The 20195-nt window shown below is 45.2% G+C and overlaps 1 protein-coding gene and 1 pseudogene across 4 annotated transcripts in view; both read left to right on the top strand.

Moving 5' to 3' along the window:
- Nucleotides 1-20195, top strand: part of VWDE (von Willebrand factor D and EGF domains) — a 384361-nt gene that overhangs the window by 228894 nt on the left and 135272 nt on the right. For all 4 annotated transcript variants that reach the window (XM_085630788.1, XM_085630785.1, XM_085630787.1 and 1 more), the window contains exon 13: nt 11052-11188. In XM_085630788.1, the coding sequence (XP_085486914.1) occupies nt 11052-11188 (137 nt within the window). The remainder of the gene's footprint in view (nt 1-11051; nt 11189-20195) is intronic.
- Nucleotides 8496-9129, top strand: LOC146789189 (mitochondrial coenzyme A diphosphatase NUDT8 pseudogene; annotated as a pseudogene).

The raw sequence follows: 20195 nt of genomic DNA, 5'->3' as shown, positions 1-20195 counted from the left end.
TTTTTCTGTTCTTAAGAATAAATACATAGATTTACCTACCCATCTGCCGTTATGCGCACACAAAAAAAAGACAGTAAAGAAACGTCAGCCTTAACCACAAGCAATCATAATAAAAATATTTGCCGCTGACTTCGTAATGAAGGCCACACTCAGCTGACGACTTCTACATACATCCAGGAATAATTCAACCCAGTTCATGACACTCATGGCAGCTTGGCATTCACTTGAGCTCAACTTTGAAAATATGTATTCTATACCTGTATTAACCTAATTTTGCCCACTTTAAAAAAAAAATAAAAAAAATATCCTGATTGTACATGTAACTTGTTAGAGTGTAAATCTCCTTAAGTAACTTCTATTGTAAAGCGCTCTGACGCCTTTGGATAAAGTCAGCGCAATATAAAACTGCATTAAATAAATAAATACACGAAACCGATTCAGAAATGACTGGTACCTGCTCTCAGAGTCACAACGCCTGCGATCGGACACATCCCCAGGGGACGGCCACGGCAAACAGCTGTAAAGCAGTATGTGTAGGCCAGGCGTGGAACGCCCATTGTGCTCAAGGGCTTCAGCCCACCCTCCCTCCCCCCCTTCCCTTCGTGTATGGCAGATGAGTTTAGGTACAATTAGGGTGTCAGGCAATTTGAGTGACAATATTTTTTAAAACACAGTGCAGACCGGACTGACTCGTGGCCAGTAGCACTGACTGCACAGTCTCTCTGCTTCGCACCAGAAGACTCACACATCAACGCCTGAGTGACAGGCTGTAAGCGCCGCAGGCCGGCTCTGGGGGCCGACTTCAGGGCTCACAATGCTCCTGCCACCCCATAATCGTACATTAATTACTTTCTGTCAGATCCTTATCAATTGGCCACGCCCTCCCGTAGGAGTGGGCATGCGCAGAGGGCCGTTTACCGAGAGGGTACTTCCCCCTCCCCGGGTTACCCCCATACGCTCCCTGAACTCCATTAAAAATGGGGGCTCTTGCACTCTGCGCCATTTAGTGACGTCATCATGCCAGTGCGGGGTGGCCAACCAGCCTAAAGAAAGCGTGACTCCCCCCTTCCCCACACCCATCCAGCCAACCGGATGTACCGCCCCTGGAGTTATAGGAGAGACCGCTTGTCATTTCCCCTGGGCGACCCCATCCAAGAATGGCGCCCCCCCTAAGGACCTTAAATTTACTGCTCACCAGTCATGACCTTACCGCCTGACCAAGGAATAGCAATAAATACGACGATTGATGACCTGTAAACGGGAAAATGTCTAAGGAACAAAATTATACTGTCAACTTTATAACACAATAACCACTTTGCTACAGGGGATGGTGGGTGGGCAAAAAAGGTTGACAGCCTCCTAGAGACTGGGTGCAGCAGGCCTGGGAGCGCGGGACAAAGAGACCGACTCCAGCGCTCCCCGGCCTTTTATCATGTATTACTGGGCAAGCCGGTTCTAACCGGCCTGCCCCCTGCTCCCCCCTTGCCCCGGAAGCGCCTTAATCGCTTCCGGGTCAAGGTGGAGCCCCCACAACCCAATCCCCGCCGCGGCGCGTCCACCGCGTCATAATGACCCAGTGGAGCGCGCCGCACCCGGGAGAGCAGGCGAGGGGGGAGGGGGTCTGCGCCCCACCATACTTGCGGCAGGGCCGATACCGGCCCCGCCTTTTTCTATGGCCTGGGAATACCGAACTTCCCCCTCCCCCGCCTTGTGTATAAACCACATCTATTAATGATGAACATGAGGGGAGTTTCTTTGGAGGCGGGGGTCGTACAACCCCCGGCCGTATTTATTAAAATATGAAAACAAAATAAAATTGAATTAAACAATATTTACATAATTTATGCAGAAACGTAGCATGACATTAGATTACAATTCATATGTACAGATATCAGATGGCTAACCTTAACATATTTCTAATACAGAGTATTTCCTATCCGAATCTAACATCTGGATCATAATCATACATTACTTTCTGCGTATCCTATTTGGGCCTACGGCAAGGTCGCTAACCGGTGTCAGATCCTTATCAATTAGCCACGCCCTCCCGTAGGAGTGCACAGGGGCAGAGGGCTCGTTTACCAAGAGTGTACTTCCCCCTCCCGGTTACCCCCATACGCTTCCTGAACTCCATTAAAAATGGGGGCTATTGCGCTCTGCGCCATTTAGTGACGTCATCATGCCAGTGCGGGGTGGCCAACCAGCCTAAAGAAAGTGTGACTCCCCCCTTCCCCCCACCCATCCAGCCAACCGGATGTACCGCCCCTGGAGTTATAGGCAACACTCCTTGTCCCTCCCCCTGGGCGATCCCATCCAAAAATGGCGCCGCCCCCTAAGGACCTTAAATTAACTGCTCACCAGTCATGACCTTACCGCCACAGGCCAGTGTAGTTGCCAGACTATCTGGCCCCCCCCCCTCCTGTTGCCTTGAAAGGTCATGCCCAGCCCTTACACTCCCTAGCCAAGCTATGATATGTTCTAAAATATTTCATTACCTAACCTAGTCAGGTGGACCCCGTATTTTAAGAAGCATGATTCTTCCCTGACACACCCATGTTTTGTAACTGAGGGGACCTGAACAATTTCCCCATTTTATTGTTGACCCTCCTTACCGAGTGATTCAATGCTTTCACAGAATTTCCCCCCTCCATTTGAATCTGGGTATCATCTGCGACCAAACTATGGTGCAGCCCTGGCACGCCATAGCTAACCAGCCTGCTTCGGAGATTATGTCCTCCATCAAGACCCTTCTCCCCAGTGTTACCAGGTCATTCCCACCTAAATGCAAGGTAACTATTGTGGGCAGAGGGCTGTGTCTATTCAAAAGATCTGTCACATAACCCCTAAACTGATTGAGGCAGAGACCCCCTTTACCATGGAAAGAAACTTTGAAACCATCCTGCTCAGCTCTTTGTCTGTAATTACCTGAAAGGAAAACAGATTTCATACACCGTATATAAGAATGACCAATGACCCACACATCCTGTGCTCCTTTGTCCCATGGTTGTGACCGCCGTTGTGAAGAATCTTGGTGTTGTGCCGACGGCAGTTTCCTCCCTGCGTGACAGGTTAGAGAAACTGAAAGCAAACAAACAAAACAGGACAGGCATCAGTCCACAATTGTATGGTACCCTCACAACATGTGCAGCCGCACATAGCGCTTGTAACTATTAGAAGCCCATCGTCCAATCTTCTTTACACTGTTGCTATGCAACCCCCTAGCTGTTGCCTCTGTGGCAGCCCCTATTCTGAATGAATGAATCCCAAAGTCCTTTGGATTCAAACCTGTCCTGCCGATCGCCATGGCCAATACCCTTTTAAATTGGAACATGGTAAGTAGGGTGCTGTCCGTATGCAGTAACAATGTCCCACCTACCGCACTATTCCTCTGTCTGAGGTAAGCTTCTAGGTGCATCACTGGGCAGCATGGATTGCTTTGTGCCCTGTGAAGTACCACCCCTTCGCCCCGTGCTTCCTGATCGGTTTTAGATTTTGTAATGGTTATTAGCAAAGCGTCTCCCTGTATCCTCACATGCTCCAGGAGGAGCCCACCTTGTACATCCTGCTTGTAGCGTGCCATCGGTTCCCCCACCCTAAATGCCCCATAAAAAGCTAGTGCAAAGGCAGCTCTGAATAGTACTGCCTCCCCAATTGAACTGCAAATGGCACCCAAGGCTGGTAGCTGTGCAGTCAGCCGCTCCAAACCAATCGGCTGCCTGGTGTCAGATGCAGCCCCCTGGAGGCGCCGCCACCCCTTCAATGCCTTTCTTACAATGAAACTATTCATGGGGTCCTTTGTGTCCCTGATCTGAGCAAAGAAAGAAACCGCTGCTACATGTTGCCTGGCTGTCGCCACGGAGTGCCCCTCCTTATTCAAAGTGTCTAAATACAAGAGGAATGCCCCTGACTTATGCCAGCTATCCACCCAGTCCCGTCCCAAAAACGTGCAGTAAGACCAAAACGCCCCTTCGTAAGCTTTCCTGGTCCTGGGTGCTAGGCTAGCTGTCACGAGGTTCTGTAGCTGGGGGCACCAATCTGCCAAAGTACTTCCGGGAAGTGTGTTGGTGTTGCCTCTGCAGATGGTAAGTGTTCCCTGAAAACCTGCATCTTGAAGCGAGAGAGTGCGTCAGCAGCATTATTCCTCAAACCCGGGACATGTTTAGCCTTAAACTGTATGTTCAGTTTCATACATAACAGCACGAACTCTTTCAACAGGCGGAGAATCATTTTGCACCGTGCCTCCTGTTGGTTGATGCATTCCACCACTGTCATGTTGTCTGACCAAAAAATCACCAATTGATTTCGCAGATGAGGCCAAACCGTCAATGCCACCCAAATGGGAAAAAGTTCCAGGAAACCTATGTTGGCTGTCAGACCACTCCAACCCACCAAGCCGGCCAATGTTGCGCCACCCACTCGTTCCCGAGTATGGCATCAAATCCCACACTGCCCGCAGCGTCCGTCCATAAACCTAACTCCGCAGAAGTAGTGGGGGGACCGGGCCACACTACCCTGCCGTTGAAACCCTCCAGAAATGCGATCCAAATCCGCATGTCCTGGCGAACCTCAGACGACAGTCTTGTGTGATGATGCTTTTCCTGCAGGCCTGTCATGGCCTGTGAGATGGTTGTGCCATAGGTATTACCCGTAGTGCAAAGTTCAACTGGTCCACTGCCTGTTGTAGCTGGTGTAAGGTCACTTTATCTTTTGACAAACATTTTTGGAGTACTGCTCTAAATTTCACTATTTTTTCTTTAGGTAACCTAAAACATCCCTGTACAGAGTCCAATCCAATGCCTAAAAATTCAATTGTGGTTGCTGGACCCACTGTCTTCCCTGGTGCCAGAGGGACCCCAAAAGTACGCATGAGCACGCAAAATTCCTGCAATGCCCCTGCGCATTCCCGGGAGCCCGCCGACCCCAGAAAGAGAAAGTCATCAAGATAATGCATGAAATATTGGTGCCCAGTCGCCTGCCTGAAAACCCATTCCAAAAACGAACTGAATTTTTCAAAGTAAGCACAGGAAGCAGAACAACCCATGGGCATGCACATATCCATGTAGAACTTCCCTTGAAATGAAAAGCCTAGCAGGTGGTGATCTAACAATGAACCGGCAGCAGCCGGAATGCGGATTCAACATCTGTTTTGGCTAGCAAGGCCCCTGGTCCCAAAACCCTTAGCATATCCACTGCCTGGTCAAAAGAAGCATATTTGACGCTGCAGAGTTCTTCGTTGATGGCGTCATTTAATGAATTGCCTCTAGGGGCTGATAGATTATGAATCAACCTGAACTCCCCCTCATCTTTCTTTGGGACCACCCCCAGGGGCGAGCAGACAAAGTTGGGCACGGGGATGTGGTCAAATGGACCCGCTATTCTACCCAGGCGCAATTCTTTAGTAATGTTTTGTGATGCTACCCCTGGGTTTAACCTTACAGACAGCTGATTTTTAAACTCTGGTGTCCCTGTGCAGTCAACAACTGGAATCCTAAAACCATACAAAAACCCTTCCTGTAACATCCTAGCCGTGGCATGATCTGGGTACCTATTTAACCAAGGAGTCCTAGCCAATACGTCAATGGGTGAATGCGTTATCATTTTTTCCTTTTCCTTATTCTTGTTTCTTCTCCCCTCTATTTCCTGAGAATGCATTCCCTTTCTTGAGGCATTTCGATTCTGGGTGAGAGGGGTGATTACATATGGAGCATGCGTGTCTGAATTTACAAGTGCCTTGGGTTCTGGTGCATGTCTTTCTATTAAAATCCCAGCATACTCCTTTTCGACCCCCCCCCCCCCGTTCCCTGCACCCGGTTTGTGGTGGCCGAAAGGGCTGAGGTGCTTGAGAAGTGTGACTTTTGTTCCAATTTTGCCCTGCATTGCCCGGCTGCCCTGGGCCAAACTGATCAAACCATGAGATTGAATCAACCCGGCCCCATGTAAGTGATGGGTCAAATTCCTTAGCCTTCCTGAAATTCATGTCATATTCTTTCCAACCTACGCCACCATATTTATCATGAGTCATCATTACCCTGCTCTGGTAACACGCCATTTCTGCTTGCAGATTAGGCGACCGCTCAGCTATTATGGCCATAAACACTGAGAAAGCCCTTATCCAATTGGTCAGGGTCTCCTCCACCCTGAATCTTGACATTTCAACCCGCCATTCACTGGGAAGCATCCAATCCTTTTGCCTCTTAGCATACTCCATTTCCCTGTTATCCACAAGTAAAGAAAGCCTATTGACATATGCACCAGACCATATCAATTCCCTCACTTCCCGTGTTACATACCTTGCTAAATGTTCCCTCCAAGAGGGTAGCACCCCGCGCCCAGCAATGGCAATGCCACCTCCTTACCTATTGCCGCGATTCCAGCTGGCTCGGCCAACTTGTCTTTTCCAATGTCGCTCTCCTGTTGCGCTGTTTGGGGTTGACTGGCTTTACTCGGGCCTGGGCTCGGCACCCCGCTTGGGGCAGCCATAATCCTTGCCACCATTCTTTGTGCCTCTGCTAGTGGGTCCTCCCCTACTTCTTTTGCGCCCACAGAAAGAGGTAACATTCCCCCCTTTCCTAACCAAGGAAGGACTGCCGCTATCTGTGATGCTAACTCCGGCGGGACCTGACCAACCTCTGTTGGTGCTAAAACCGGCACGGGGGCCTCTGGATTCTGGACCGGAACACTTGGGCATGGTGTGGGCACCACCGGAATTATCATTGGTACCGCCGGGATAGCTGCGGGAGGCACCGAACTTGGCACAGGGGTCAATGGGACACTTGGCGCTACATCAGGTATAGCTATAGGGCTTTCTGGTGTAACTGGAAGACCTGAGGGACCCTCCCCAGAAGGGATCTCACCTAAAGGTTGCCTAGGTGTGGGGTCCTGGTTCTTCTCCTTCTTGTTTCAAACCCGCTTGGGGAGTGATTCTAATTCTCTTCTGAGTTTTGGGGGCACTATTGTCCGCTTGGGCCTGCCTGATGGGCCGCTCTGGTCATATACCTTCTGTCTGAGCTCTATGAGACTGTGCCCCATTTGCTCTACCTTTCCCCATCTCCTATCCATTGTCGCCATCCTGCGCATCATAGACTCCAACATATGCTCCATGCGGGAAAGCTTTGCCCCCGTTTACCAGACATCTTTTACTTGGGCCCACAATTGTCAGATAACCCACACACTCATCAGCAATTACCCTGCGAGCACAGTGCTATTCGTCACCTAAATGGGACCTAACCAGGTCCTTACCTGTACGATTGGGGTGCTCAAACTGGCCGTAAGCACCACGCAACTGGGACAGCACCACACCAGCTAGCCTGGGTGGTAGGCGAGCGAACTCTAGCCCGGCGGCCCACAAAAGCAGTGAAATGCAGGCCTGCCTGTGTCCCCTTACAGCGACACCCTCTGTCTCGCCTCCTTCTTGTCTAGCGTGAAGAGCACCCACTATGTACTCCTATGATGAAAACCAAGTTAGCGTATGTATGGAAAACAATAAACAAAACTCTGCTCCAAATCACCCAGTCTTTTTTTTAAATGCTGCCACTTAAAACGCTCCTTAAAAGCCTCCCCCACAAGAGGACGCTCAAATATGTTGCCTGAATCACACGCCTACGTTTGCCTTATACGCTATAATACTGTCACTGCGCAAAACTCTTGTTTTTAAAAAAGGCTCCCCTGATGCAGTAAATGCCCTCTCTGAGGACCGAACTGAAGACCTGATTATGAGACTGACACGCCGCCTACTGCGCTACTACACGCTTTAAATATTTCCCCACCTTACTGCAGGAAATACGATTGCCTACACTTTAGACGGAGCACCCCGTGACCTTGAAAGACCAGGGATTGAACTCCTCTCTACTTTTCTTAAAATAGCTCCAACTGAATAGTTCCCACAAGGTCTCACTGAACAGAATCAATAGAGAATTGAACCTACAGTCTCAAACCTTTCAGACCACAGTGTCTCTGGCTTAATCAGCAAGCGCACGCTTCCCCGCTGAGCTGAATCTCTTTACCTTGGAAGCGCGTGCCTCACTTAACTCCTCGTCGTCCGATTCCCCCAGGGTCTGCCGGCTCCGTCACTCCGTACGTTCTCGCCGCATCAGACGTCTGCTCTCTCCTACGAAACAGGAACCGCCGTCCACCACGAAAAAGCGAACCTTGGAAGCGCGCGCCACCCGTATCTGCCGACTCCGTCACTCCACTGCGAGTCAGGAACCGCCCGGCCACCGCGTAACGCTACCTGTAGGGAGAGAAAAAACACAAAAAAGGTTGACCGCCTCCTAGAGGCTGGGTGCGGCAGGCCTGGGAGCGCGGGACAAAGAGACCGACTCCCGCGCTCCCAGGCCTTTTATCGTGTATTACTGGGCAAGCCGGTTCTGACCGGCCTGCCCCCTGCTCCCCCCTTGCCCCGGAAGCGCCTTTTTCAATGCAGCTCAGACGGTGGCGCCACTCTGCTTCACCCCTCACAGCACGCAGGTGATCAGGGCGCTCAAAGTGCGAGATTAATGCATTTTGATGTGGTAATACAGCCCACCACATTAAAATGCGTCTGGAACCGGGGTGTGCTGGAGAAGCCCACTAGTCGTTTTCTCGCCTCGAAGGCCACTGCGGCTTTGTTGGTGCTGCTGTGCACGGTGAAAGGCGTGCCGGCCTTTCTGCACCCTTCGATCCTCTGAGCTCCGTGGGAAGCACAAGGGAGATGTCAGTTTCCCTGGTGGAAAGTGTGACCCGTCTGACCGTGACCTCGTCCACACAGCTGTGAGGGAGACAGATGAAGAAGTGGGGTTCCAAGTACAGGAGGAAGCCGTCTGGGGTGTCATGAAGCCGGTCACTGCTTTGGGAGGGATGGTGGTTGCTCCAGTGATAGCCTACGTTGGACCACTGGAGTCCCTTTCTCTTACTCTAAGCTCCAGTGAGGTGGAATACATCTTTACTCTCACTATCCCGGACCTTTGCTCAGAGGCTAACCAGGGCCACACCCATTTCCGCATGCATGGACACTATGCCTACACTGTACCTGTCGTCTTTGGAGGGAAGCACAAAGTCTGGGGGCTGACTGCTGTTGTCACTGACTTAGCCCTTAAGCTGCTGGTACCCAGCGCCTATCAGAGCTGGTTGGGCAGACCTCAGAAGGCATGATGCTCGCCCACATGTCATAAACACTGTATGGTTACGGAAACTGGATCACCCTCCCCATCGGGTGATCCAGACAAAACTGGAGTACAGAGTTGTGCCTAAATAATCTGGCCATCAACAGAACCCCACACACTGTAACGTTCTATGTACAGCACATCGTGTTTGAATGAGGTGTTCCCGGTGCAATAACAATATTTTTGTATAAGATGCTGCTACTCATTGGAGCTAGATCTGCACTATATCAAACAACAAACAAAAACAGGCTGTACACTCAATTTATCTACCCTTGCTATGGGATGCGATTCCAAAACATTTCATGTCTCCCGAAGCAGATACCCGTGAAAAGGTTTTCGGCAGCCCCTTATTAGCTACAACTCAGATCAACTTAGAAAAATGCAAAGTGATTTACTTCTGATTCTAGGGCATTCAAAGGAGTTATTTTGTGCGTGGGGAAAATGAACTGCTTCAGTTAGATGCTTATGTGTTTTTCCGAAGCCAGGAAAAACCGGGGGAAGTCATGTAAGTTGTACACTGAAGCTTATGAGTATTTTTCTCAAATGTGCGAAATACATTTTGAATGTGACTATTATATGTGTCATAAGTCCAGGGCTGTCCGAGTTTTATGTGTATGCCAAATAACTCAATATAAGTTTATGATACATTTAAAATGTTTTATTGCAAAACAATTAACCAAACAGCAAAATTGTATTTTTGTAGTTATCTTTCACCTTCTATACTTAGTAATAAGGCCCTTCTGCTCCTGTAGTGTTCGTACTTTGTTTCGAAGTGTTCTGCTGTGCTATTCCCCTGCGGCCAATTTTCCGTCCCTCTTCACTCCTATTAGGGTAACCATTTCTCTACAGGTCATTGCAGACACTGCTCTCAGTTTTGTATTTTTGAGTGATATAATGCAGACTGGGTAATGTAGTCTCGTTTGCATTCAACTAATTAGATTAAACCACCTGAAATCAACGGTTTGTGAGTAAAAAAGTTCAGAGTGTGTGTGTGTGTGTGTGTACTCGCGTGTACTACAGGTCAGCGTCCTGTGCAGTGAGATGGGATGGACGCCCTGTAAACAGCGAGAGTGTTGTATTCCGGTGCTCACGGTTCACAGTTTGAGCCTGTGCACAGTGAGGCTTGCATGGTGAGCGAGGTGCGCTTTTTGCACTGTGAGGCATAATCGTGTTAAGTGTATGTGCACACGTGTACTCCGGGTTTGGAATCCTGTGCAGTGAGATGAGCGCTCTGTAGACAGTGAGCGCGTTGTTTGTTCCTGGTACACATTTTGAGTCTGTGCGGCATGAAGCTGAACTACAGTGCGCAGCCAGAAGGCACCGAGTGTGTGCAGAACTGAACCTCACCAGCAGTGACTCTCTCCCCTCTTTTGCAGGGGGCTGGACCGAGCATATTCCACCATTTGATTAATGCTTCACGAATGGGGGAAAAAACCCAATAACATTTACAATGCCAAAGGCTCAAAACAATGTCATTGCGAGACCTATTGCATTGTAAATGCTTGTTGCCCCATCCTATCTGTGAGTCAGAAAGGATCGCAAAAGCCCTTTTACAAGTTGGAAAGAACTTTCCATGTGTAAAAGGGCTGTTGTATTTAAGAAAAGCCCTTTTGAGGTAGCAAACCCTGGGGTTTTCCAATCCATAGGTTTGCCACCACAAAAGGGGTTTGTGCATTGCGGAAAAAAAAAGAAACTCAATACTGCTAGGTCTAAAGGAGACAGTCATAATACAAACTATTATGCTATGTGGGAATGTGTTCTGCTTCTCTAAAATTGTTTATACTATGCTTGTATATAGAGAGTGTGCTCTCTGCATCGTATCAATTCATATAAAAAATATGGTTTATGTACTTTTGAAATGTTTGTGCAATTATTGCCTAACCCATCTCAGACATTTTGATCCTTTTAAAGATCAAGTCCCAGAAATCCTAGAACTTGAGAATGCTGGTCAATGCGACGTCCGGCAGTATGACTGCACATCTGTAAGAGTCTTCGGTGAAGGGTTCAGGGAGTCACCGAACCTGAAATGTGAAGTGGCCAAACAGCAGGTACGTTAGCTGCGCCGCCACTCCTTGCAGATCTTTTTACGAGAATACATTGGAAAATGAAAGTCTAATTTGAAGCATGTAAAATGCGCTGCCCCTTTTAAGACTGCGCCTGCAGTGTGACAAGAGAATTCATTTTAACCCAATGTTTCTTAGAGTTGGGGCTTGATTTTCAGACGGTACTGTTCGGGCACAGTGAATAAGAGTTGCCTTAATCTGTTTATGCGCTCTGCTGGCTAACATAATGCACTAACTCAGAGAAATATTGGGTTGAATGAATTCACTTTTCGCTCTACAGCTGCATAAAGTAAGGACTCAGATTTGTGCTGCGCCAGCACACCTCATCATGATATGGCCTGTGATTATATGAGGTTAAGCAATGTACCACAATGCCTCCTTTCTTGTTATAGACAAACTATGTAAAATGATTTCCTCATGTCTTGTTAGTGATGCCATCAATACAGATTAAGGCCCCAGATATTCAAAGTTTTTGCATTTGGTTTGTGCAATGTGTTATTTTGCATCAAGGGGGTGTCCCTTAGGTTCTGTATGGGCATTCCCATGGATCCATCGATGGGTTTTGATGCAGACCTGTATCTACAAAGACTTGTTGACATGAATTTTCACCAAATTCCTGTGCCTCCTTGAGGCTGAGTAATGAGGAGAAATATCTTTATTTCTCCTAGTTATTTCCGCACTGCATGTTTGCAGACTCTACTTCCCATATACAATGAGAAAATAGCCTCATAGTTTTGTGAGGAAGGTACCCCTTTACTGCACAAAAGCTATCTTGATCACAGCACAGACACTTTTGCACTAAGGTCCATGTATTGGTGCTGAGCAGCACAAAGTGTGCCAGCGCATGGAAAGAGCAGAACTGCTCCATTTCTTTGAAGACATGATGCAGTTCTGCTCTCTCTAGGTACACAACATAGTGCAACAACTTTGCTTGTGAGCCACTTGTTAGTAGATCTGACTCTAAATTGCTTTACAGAGCTTAAGCTGGTTGATCTATAGCTTCTGATTACTCCCTTGTGATTTCCTTATTTATCTTTCATAAGTGAAGGACAGCTCGTTTTCTGTTTACAAACATTGCTACATCATCAGTGCAGACTGCTTCCAGCTCTTTTGTGGGATGCACTCTGACATAGCCGTACATCAGTTCTTGTTTCGGGGAATCTGCAATAGTACATCACAGGGGATATAGTCTGGTTATTCAACACTCTGGACAAAACAATAGGCTAGTGGCTTCCTTCCACTGACCCACATAGAACAGGCTTCATGGAGGGGGACATGGGAAGTAGTGTGTGCTGGCTTGCATGTCAAATGCCAACAAAGCCAAGCTTCTCAAAGGAAAGCTACCAACTTGTACAGCACCAAATGAACCCCACCATTTACCAAGTCACCCACGAAGCACACACTCGCACATTACATATTCGTCATTTGTGTCCCATATGTGATGAAGGCCAATGACCAGTTATAAGACAGACGTCTTACCCACAAGGACACAGGGAAAATGGCCTTTTCCTCAGGGCTATTAATTCACTACCACCAGACGTGCCAAACCTAGTTTGTGGAGGCAGTAGCCAGCCTCACTCAGAAAGTGGGTCCTATTACAGGTGTCAAACAATCATTAGAGGATTGATCTGACAACAGACAGAAAAGTAAAAAGATGGAGCACCTCCAGTCGACTAACATTATTTGACAAGCAGCTTGTTGTAGGATCTTTTAATTTGACCGTAGTAACTCATTAATGTCATATATTACAAAAGGTAATCAATCTCCTGCTGGATACAAGTCAACCATAAGCAAAATGACCAGACAGATGTCACTTATAGGGTTTAAAGAAGTATTCTCTTATAAAAGATTAAAAGTATACACAAACAGCAACATTTTTACAATTATTGCAGATAGATGATCCTCAAGACAATGCAGCAATCATATAAAACCTTGTTATTTTATGAAATCAAAACCATATATCAGCTGCTTGGGATGAATGTTTGGAAATTATTGAGAAGGGCAATGCAAAGAGGGTTTGAAGAGCAGTGTGAAAGGAGAGTGATGAACAAGCTGGGATAGCCAAATTGTGGACAATACATAGCAATTCTTTGAAATGCCATTTCTGGAATCTTGTTTGTGATCATTCAGCATCATTAACTCTTTTCAATGGGGAAAATTTGATAGAGCACATTTTAATTTCTGTGATTTTGACTCCAGTGTTCTCCGTTATTAAGGTATTGATGGTTGACCAAGAAATGTACTGCTATTTTTCCCTACTACGGGTCCAATTCTAGATTGTGCAGGGTATTTTATTCACTAGACCTGCCACCCTACAAAATTCTGAGTTGTCCAGGTTTGAATTTACACCCAATAACTGCATTCATATTACTGCTCACATGTTCAACCTGTTTAAATAGGCCTGGAGCATACTGGGATGACCCTGAAATTTCAGTACATGCATGTTGTTGGCCATTTCCGGACCGAGAAAAACAGTTTCATGGTAACTGCATCTAGCATACGACTGCCCACTGTACCATGCACCTCATCATTGGGCTCATGGTTGTCACCCATATTTCTTCTGGTCTCTAAGAAAGTCAGTAAAAACAGCATCTATTCCTATATCCTGGAGAGGATTGTTGATGTTCGAAAAGCATGACTTTGACAAGCCTAGAACAATTGAGCATGCTCAGCTCTCCTAGCAAGGTCCTTGCCTAACAAGATACCTATTATCGGTCCCTGCTCAAGAGTCTACAGAGAGTTAGGATTTTGTCACTGTCACTCTATTCTTTTTTTGAAAACAAATTTTATTTGTCAAGTTGCACATATATTGCAGGGCTCTGCACCCCAGAGACTACTGCACAATTCAACCATACAGTGATAATGACTTTGACTTTTGCATTTAATAACCAAACACATATTAACAACTCCCCCCACCCCCAGATCGTGCCAATTCCCCATAAACCTGTCCACCACTTAATGAAACAGCAGGAAATGCTAGTCCCTCCGATCCCTCCCACAACCCGCCCCCATTGTCTAATAGTACGCGTGTGCATCATTCCGACAAATGTGCCTCTACCACCGGTGGCGGGTCCAACATCAGACCCTGATAGTCTGCCCACCGCTTCCAAATTTTGTAGTGTTTACACGAACACCCCCTAGCAATGAAAATGGGTTGTTCTAGCCCCATGCAGAAGTCCAGCCCATTCTTTCATGCGGCCACCGATGGGGCCCTAGATGCCTTCCATGCCCTGGCAATATCCCTTTTCGCCAGTGTAAAGCCCAATTGTAGGATGTGTCATTTATAGATATTACCCCCTACCTCCTCCATAACATGCAATAGGGCCAGCTGCAGTGTGCGGGACTGTCACTCTATTCTGGCAGACTCCCTAGTTCTAGATGACCTAGGATAAAGGCAAAATTTAAGAATGAGAGCCCACTCTGTTGGCTTTTGTACTTCCAATATGTCCTTTTTTCCAAAGAAAAAGACCCTTGATCTGTGAGAAGCTTGGGTCAATGTTGGCTCTTTATATATTAAGGGAGACTCAGCCATGCTACAGCTATGCTTGTGTTAAGGTTTATGTGGAGCCAGGAAATACATTTACCACTAAAATGTCTACATCAAAGCAAGTTAAACAGAGTTGCATGTTTCTCCCCTACTATTTAACTTGTCCAGTGCTGACATCAATTGAGAATTTAGCCTCCTAAATACATTTTCCCAACAAATGCTCTATGGACATGTTCCTGCTCTGTTTTTTCAGAGAATGACATTGCATCTGAAGCTACCCTCCTTAGAGACATCGTTAATTATGCATTTGTATCTCATTGACTGTAAACATCACCCAATCAAAGATTATTACAAATTAGTTCTAAATTAATATGGAATATAGTTGCTACAGAGAAGGAGGAGGCAGATCACAAGTGTTGTTTGGGGATGTTACAGAATGACTGTTATTGGACCCAATGGTGGCTTATCAAAAATGTACAACAAAAATTACCATTGGATGGATGGATCAGATTCCACAATCGGTATTGTCTCTCTTGCACTTAACAAAAGCATTTATCACAATAATAATACTTCAATGTGCATACAAGGCTACAATTTGATGGCAAGCCCAACTGATTCCTAAGAAGAAGGGCATTATTGCCACAACAGACCATTTCTATGCAAGGTATTCAAATGGAACAGGTATTACGATTAGCCACTGCCAGTGCTTTGTAGACACTGAAGCTCCTAATATTTGACATTTTCCATGTATCTTCGGATACACACATTGGAATGGCTGACAAATGTAATCTGAATATAAATGCACTTCGGTAGAAGGACTGAGTAAATTCCTGAAAACAAGTAGGTACCAGGGAATAGATGGTAAAAGATAAAATTCTAAAATATTTGTTAGATTAAAACATTCTATGAAGGCTTAAAAGAGAGTCTGATCTGAGGTTGAACCATGTTATAAACCCAAAGAACAGCTGATAAAAATAACTGGGTACACTAATTGAAATAATTGAGGTGACTTTTCTCCTCCGTCTAACTGCTGAGCATCAAGAACCTAATAAAATTACACTAAGACAATTTTGCCCGATTTGCCTCAGGGAATTGACTTCCCTCTATTGTGCCATCAAATCTGGGTTGCCTTCAGATTTAATTTCTCCCTCCATCCTGGAACAGGGATGCAAGATTGTTCAACCTGCTGTATGTGAACATATTAATCTCTTCCTGTCTTCTGGTTCGATTTCCCAATAGTGGAAACACACTATAGTGGTTCCTTTTTTAATAAAAACTTTTGCTGGACCCTTGTAAACCGAAAAATTATTAGCCTATCACTGCTGCCTCTTTTTTCTAGCCTAGCAGAAAAACATGTGAGCAGACAACTCTCCAACTTTCTGAAAGACAATGAGCTACTGCATAGGACGCAATCTGGCTTTTCCACTCTTACAGCACTGAGTCAGTTCTGCTGATTGTCTCCGAGTCTGCAAGATGGATTATGGATGAGGGCAACACTGCGGCTATTCTCATGCTTGACCCCAGGGCCACATTTGACACTGTATCCCATAATATCATGGCCAATCAGCTCTGGAACCTGGGGCAAAGCATTGCATTGACTGGCCTCATTCCTGCAGAGGTGCACTTTTCAGGTTTCACAAAAACCTTTTCTGTCAACGATTTCTTCTCTGCAGCAAGGAGTGTCACAGGGATCCTCTCTGAGTTCAACCCTTTTTAATGTTTGCCAGCCCTCTGGCAGAGGTCATTGAGCAATATGGTTTTATTATTATTATGTCATATGCTGATGGCACGCAATTGGTCATCACCATATCTCAGAAGAGTGGGCACATGGACTCTTCTCTCCATGCGTTTTCATAAGAGGTTGATACCTGGATAGACCTTAATTGTTTGAAGCTAAATGCAAGGAAGATGATGGTCCTGGTATTGGGCAAGTATTTTAACATCTGGCCTGTGCCCGATGGCCCGGCAGTCTGTCTTTTAACACCTCGAAGTCCCAAGTTAAGAAACTGGGCATCTGGTTCAATGAGAAACTTTCTTTTGATGCCCAGAATAGTGCTCTTGCAGGAAAGTATTTTGGGTTGTTGAGATATATTAGGAAAATCCTCCCATCTCCTCCCTAGTTCTGACCAAAAACTGGTAGGTCAGGCTTTAGTTGTATCTAGATTGGAATACTGTAATGCCCTTTACTTGGATGTTTCCCAATCGCGGTTGAAAAAGCTTCAACAGGTCCACAACATGGCCGCTAAGACACTGCTTGGACTTCCTAGACGCGCTTCTACTAGCCCCACATTGAAAAAACTGCATTGGTTGTCGGTGAAACAAATAACTACCTTTAAGGCCATTTGTTATTGCTATAAGGCTCTTCTTTTCAGGGTGCTGCCTACCTTCAGTCTATGATCACTCCTTATCTTCCAACTAGAACTCTTTGATCCTCTTGTGCTAAACAGGCCTCTGTTCCAAAAATTCAAAAGAGCTAGAATTGGTGGTTGTGCTTTCGGTCAGTTGACCCCTCCAAAATGATCTTCAGGAAAGAACTGAAAACTTGGCTTTTCAGATCTTCCAGTTTGTTGTGCTTCTTTTCTTTCCGTAGTAGCTTCCCAGCACTGGGACACTTCCTTGAAGTAGCCATGCGCTCTACAAGTGGCATTATTATTATTATTAGGAACTCTGTAAGTTAGCAAGTACATAGGAAAGCGGTATCCAATGTAGCTAAAATATGAGTACACATTTGAATTTGTGTGTGCCACAGAATAGACGGGGAGATTAAAATAGAATCAATAGAGGCGAATGACAAGGAGAAACAGGTAAATCTGGCAAATGTGAAAGAGTAGCTTTTCAACCACCCAGACTAGAAAGAACAAGAGTCTAAACACTAGGATGGAAATCAGAATGAGAATTAGATTTATTTTTAACAGGAAATGTTTGTCATTCCTATAGACAATCTGTCCAGTTGTGTCGTAAAATGGGAGAAAAAAGAGAAGAATTAGAGATGTGGAAATTCACATAGGTGGCTTTTGCAAACTTTGTGATTTTTCTTTTTTTTTATAAGTGTCATATAATTCATGATGCTTATGTGGTTTATTTATAAACAGCAGGTGAAAAGTCCAGTGGTTCTTAATGGAAAATCTCTTGCTATGCCTTATTTTTGTGAGAGAAATATCAAATATATATTCCTCCCAAAAATGTTCTATGAAGAAGTCTAAATTTTGTGAGTAAAAAAAATATTCCACATCCCGCTGAAACATGAACTTTAACAGGACTTTCTTTTTTAAATTTTTTAAAAAATATATTTTTATTGATTTTAGCATATTTATTCCCCCCCCCCCCCCGGACAGGTAAACATTCTGTACATTAACATCATGAACTTTACGTTGTGTTTGTCATATTTAAATAAATATTATAGGAAATTTTGCAAAATATATTCCATGCTTCACAAAAAAACAATTAAAGCAATAACATAAATACATTACAGCATTGATAATAAATCAGATTTGTAGATCTCGCCAGAGTGTGAGGAGTCCAGATTTTCATGCCCCTTTCACGTCGCCTTCTGCCTTTCCGCTTATATATAGCTATCTCGATATTATGCACCGCTAAAAGCCTAGCTAGCCACTGTTGAAAAATGGGTGGTAGCGGGTCTAGCCAAGCCGAGGCTAGACATAGCCGCCAAACGGCCATAGCAACAAATATAAAATCGTGACCATTCTCAAGATTATCTGAATCTTCCACCCCAAGTACCATTGCCTCTGGTGACAAGACAACCTTTCTTTGAAGAACAGAAGTTAAGAACCTCTCTATCTTGAATCAGAGGTATTAACACTGGGCAAGAGGCAAAGATATGGATGGAGTCTGCTTTAAATAGGTTGCATCTCGGGCAGCAAGTCCCATTACCAGTTCCCCATTTTGCAATCCTATCAGGTGTATAATAGAGAAAAAAACAGGTTTTATAACATTGTGCCTGGAGTTTGGTAGAAATAAGAATGGTTTGAGCTAGATGATAGGAGTATAAAAATCCTTCTTTAGAAATATCGAGTTTACTTTGCCACCTCATTGCCATTTTATCTAGATCATCAGGGAACATGTCCAACAATGACACATAAACTCCACCTATCGAATGTTTCTTAGAATGTATAATTGTCTCTACTACAGTAGATTCTTCCCAGAGTGTTCTTACTCCAGATTTGTGAGTTAGGAAGTCCTTAATCTGGAGATATTTTAAAAAATCCCGCCAGTCTAAACCAAATTCTCCCTTCAAAACATCAAAAGATTGAATCCCCTGATTAGTATAAAAATCCCCTAATTGTGTTATTCCTAAGTTATACCATTTATTAACGCAGTTATCTTTAAAGATTGTTGGTGGAAGAATTGGGTTATTTAGTACCGGAGTGTAATATGAGAATCGTCCTATTCCTAGCACTTTTTTTACAGCCTTCCATACCTTAAAACAACTATAAAGAGTCTTAAATTTGACCTTTTTGTGGTAACTGTCGTGTATGTGCCTCCAAAAATAGCCATAGCAGGAATTCCCCACCAATAGCTGAAAGATTGAGGCGGTATGTACCTCTGTGTTATTCCCCCCTTGCAATAATTCCTTACTGTAGAGTAGTACACATGACCAGTAATATCTCCTTAAGTTGGGAAGTGCTAACCCACCTCTGTCCTTAGGAAGGGTAAGATATTTATATGCCCGACAGGGTTGAGCGTATGACCATATAAATCTAGAAAAAGTACGTTCCATTACTGTAAACCACTGGTTCGAAAACTCTAGGCAAACTGCCCTGAATAAATATAATATCTTGGGAAAGTACACCATTTTAATTGCATTTGGTCTTCCGATAATGGACAGGTGGAGATTGTCTAACCGTCGTAGATCCTTTTGTATCGTATTCAGCATTGGCTTAAGATTTATGGCAACAACTTCCTCTAATTTGGAAGAAATTGTGACACCCAGGTATGTCGCTCCCTTCACCACCCTAGGATCATCCATCACAATTTTTTGATTTAAAACAATTTGTGTCTTTCCTTGATTTAGCGTGTAGCCAGAGACCAGCCCAAATTTCCTGGCCTCGGCCTCAATGGTCAGCATTGCTACTATGGGGTCTGCAGTAACTATAGCAATATCATCAGCGTATGCTAATGTTTTTGTTGCATACCCCTGTGATATAATGGGGGTTATATGATTGTTTTTCTCCAAATAGCGAATAAAAGAATCTATATATATATTGCAAAGAGCAATGGCGAACAAGGGCATCCCTGGCGAGTTCCCCTGGAGACGGCGATTTCCTTAGTTAGGCTTCCATTGACAGATACAACAGCCCTAGGATTATTATACATTTTTTGTATTGCCTGAATAAACTTGATTCGAAATCCCATCATCGCCATTTGCTTTCCAGAGAAACTGCCAGGAGACCCTATCAAAGGTCTTCTCTGCATTCAGAAGGATCAGGGCCATAGGGTCTCCTGTAGTTTCTGTTCCGTCAAAAAGTGTAATAACCCTCTGGATAT

The sequence above is a fragment of the Triturus cristatus genome, chromosome 10 (assembly GCF_964204655.1).
Source record: "Triturus cristatus chromosome 10, aTriCri1.1, whole genome shotgun sequence".
In the NCBI taxonomy this organism is placed as follows: domain Eukaryota; kingdom Metazoa; phylum Chordata; class Amphibia; order Caudata; family Salamandridae; genus Triturus; species Triturus cristatus.
The sequence above is the reverse complement of the archived record's forward strand: the minus strand, read 5'-3'. Positions and strand labels throughout refer to the sequence as shown.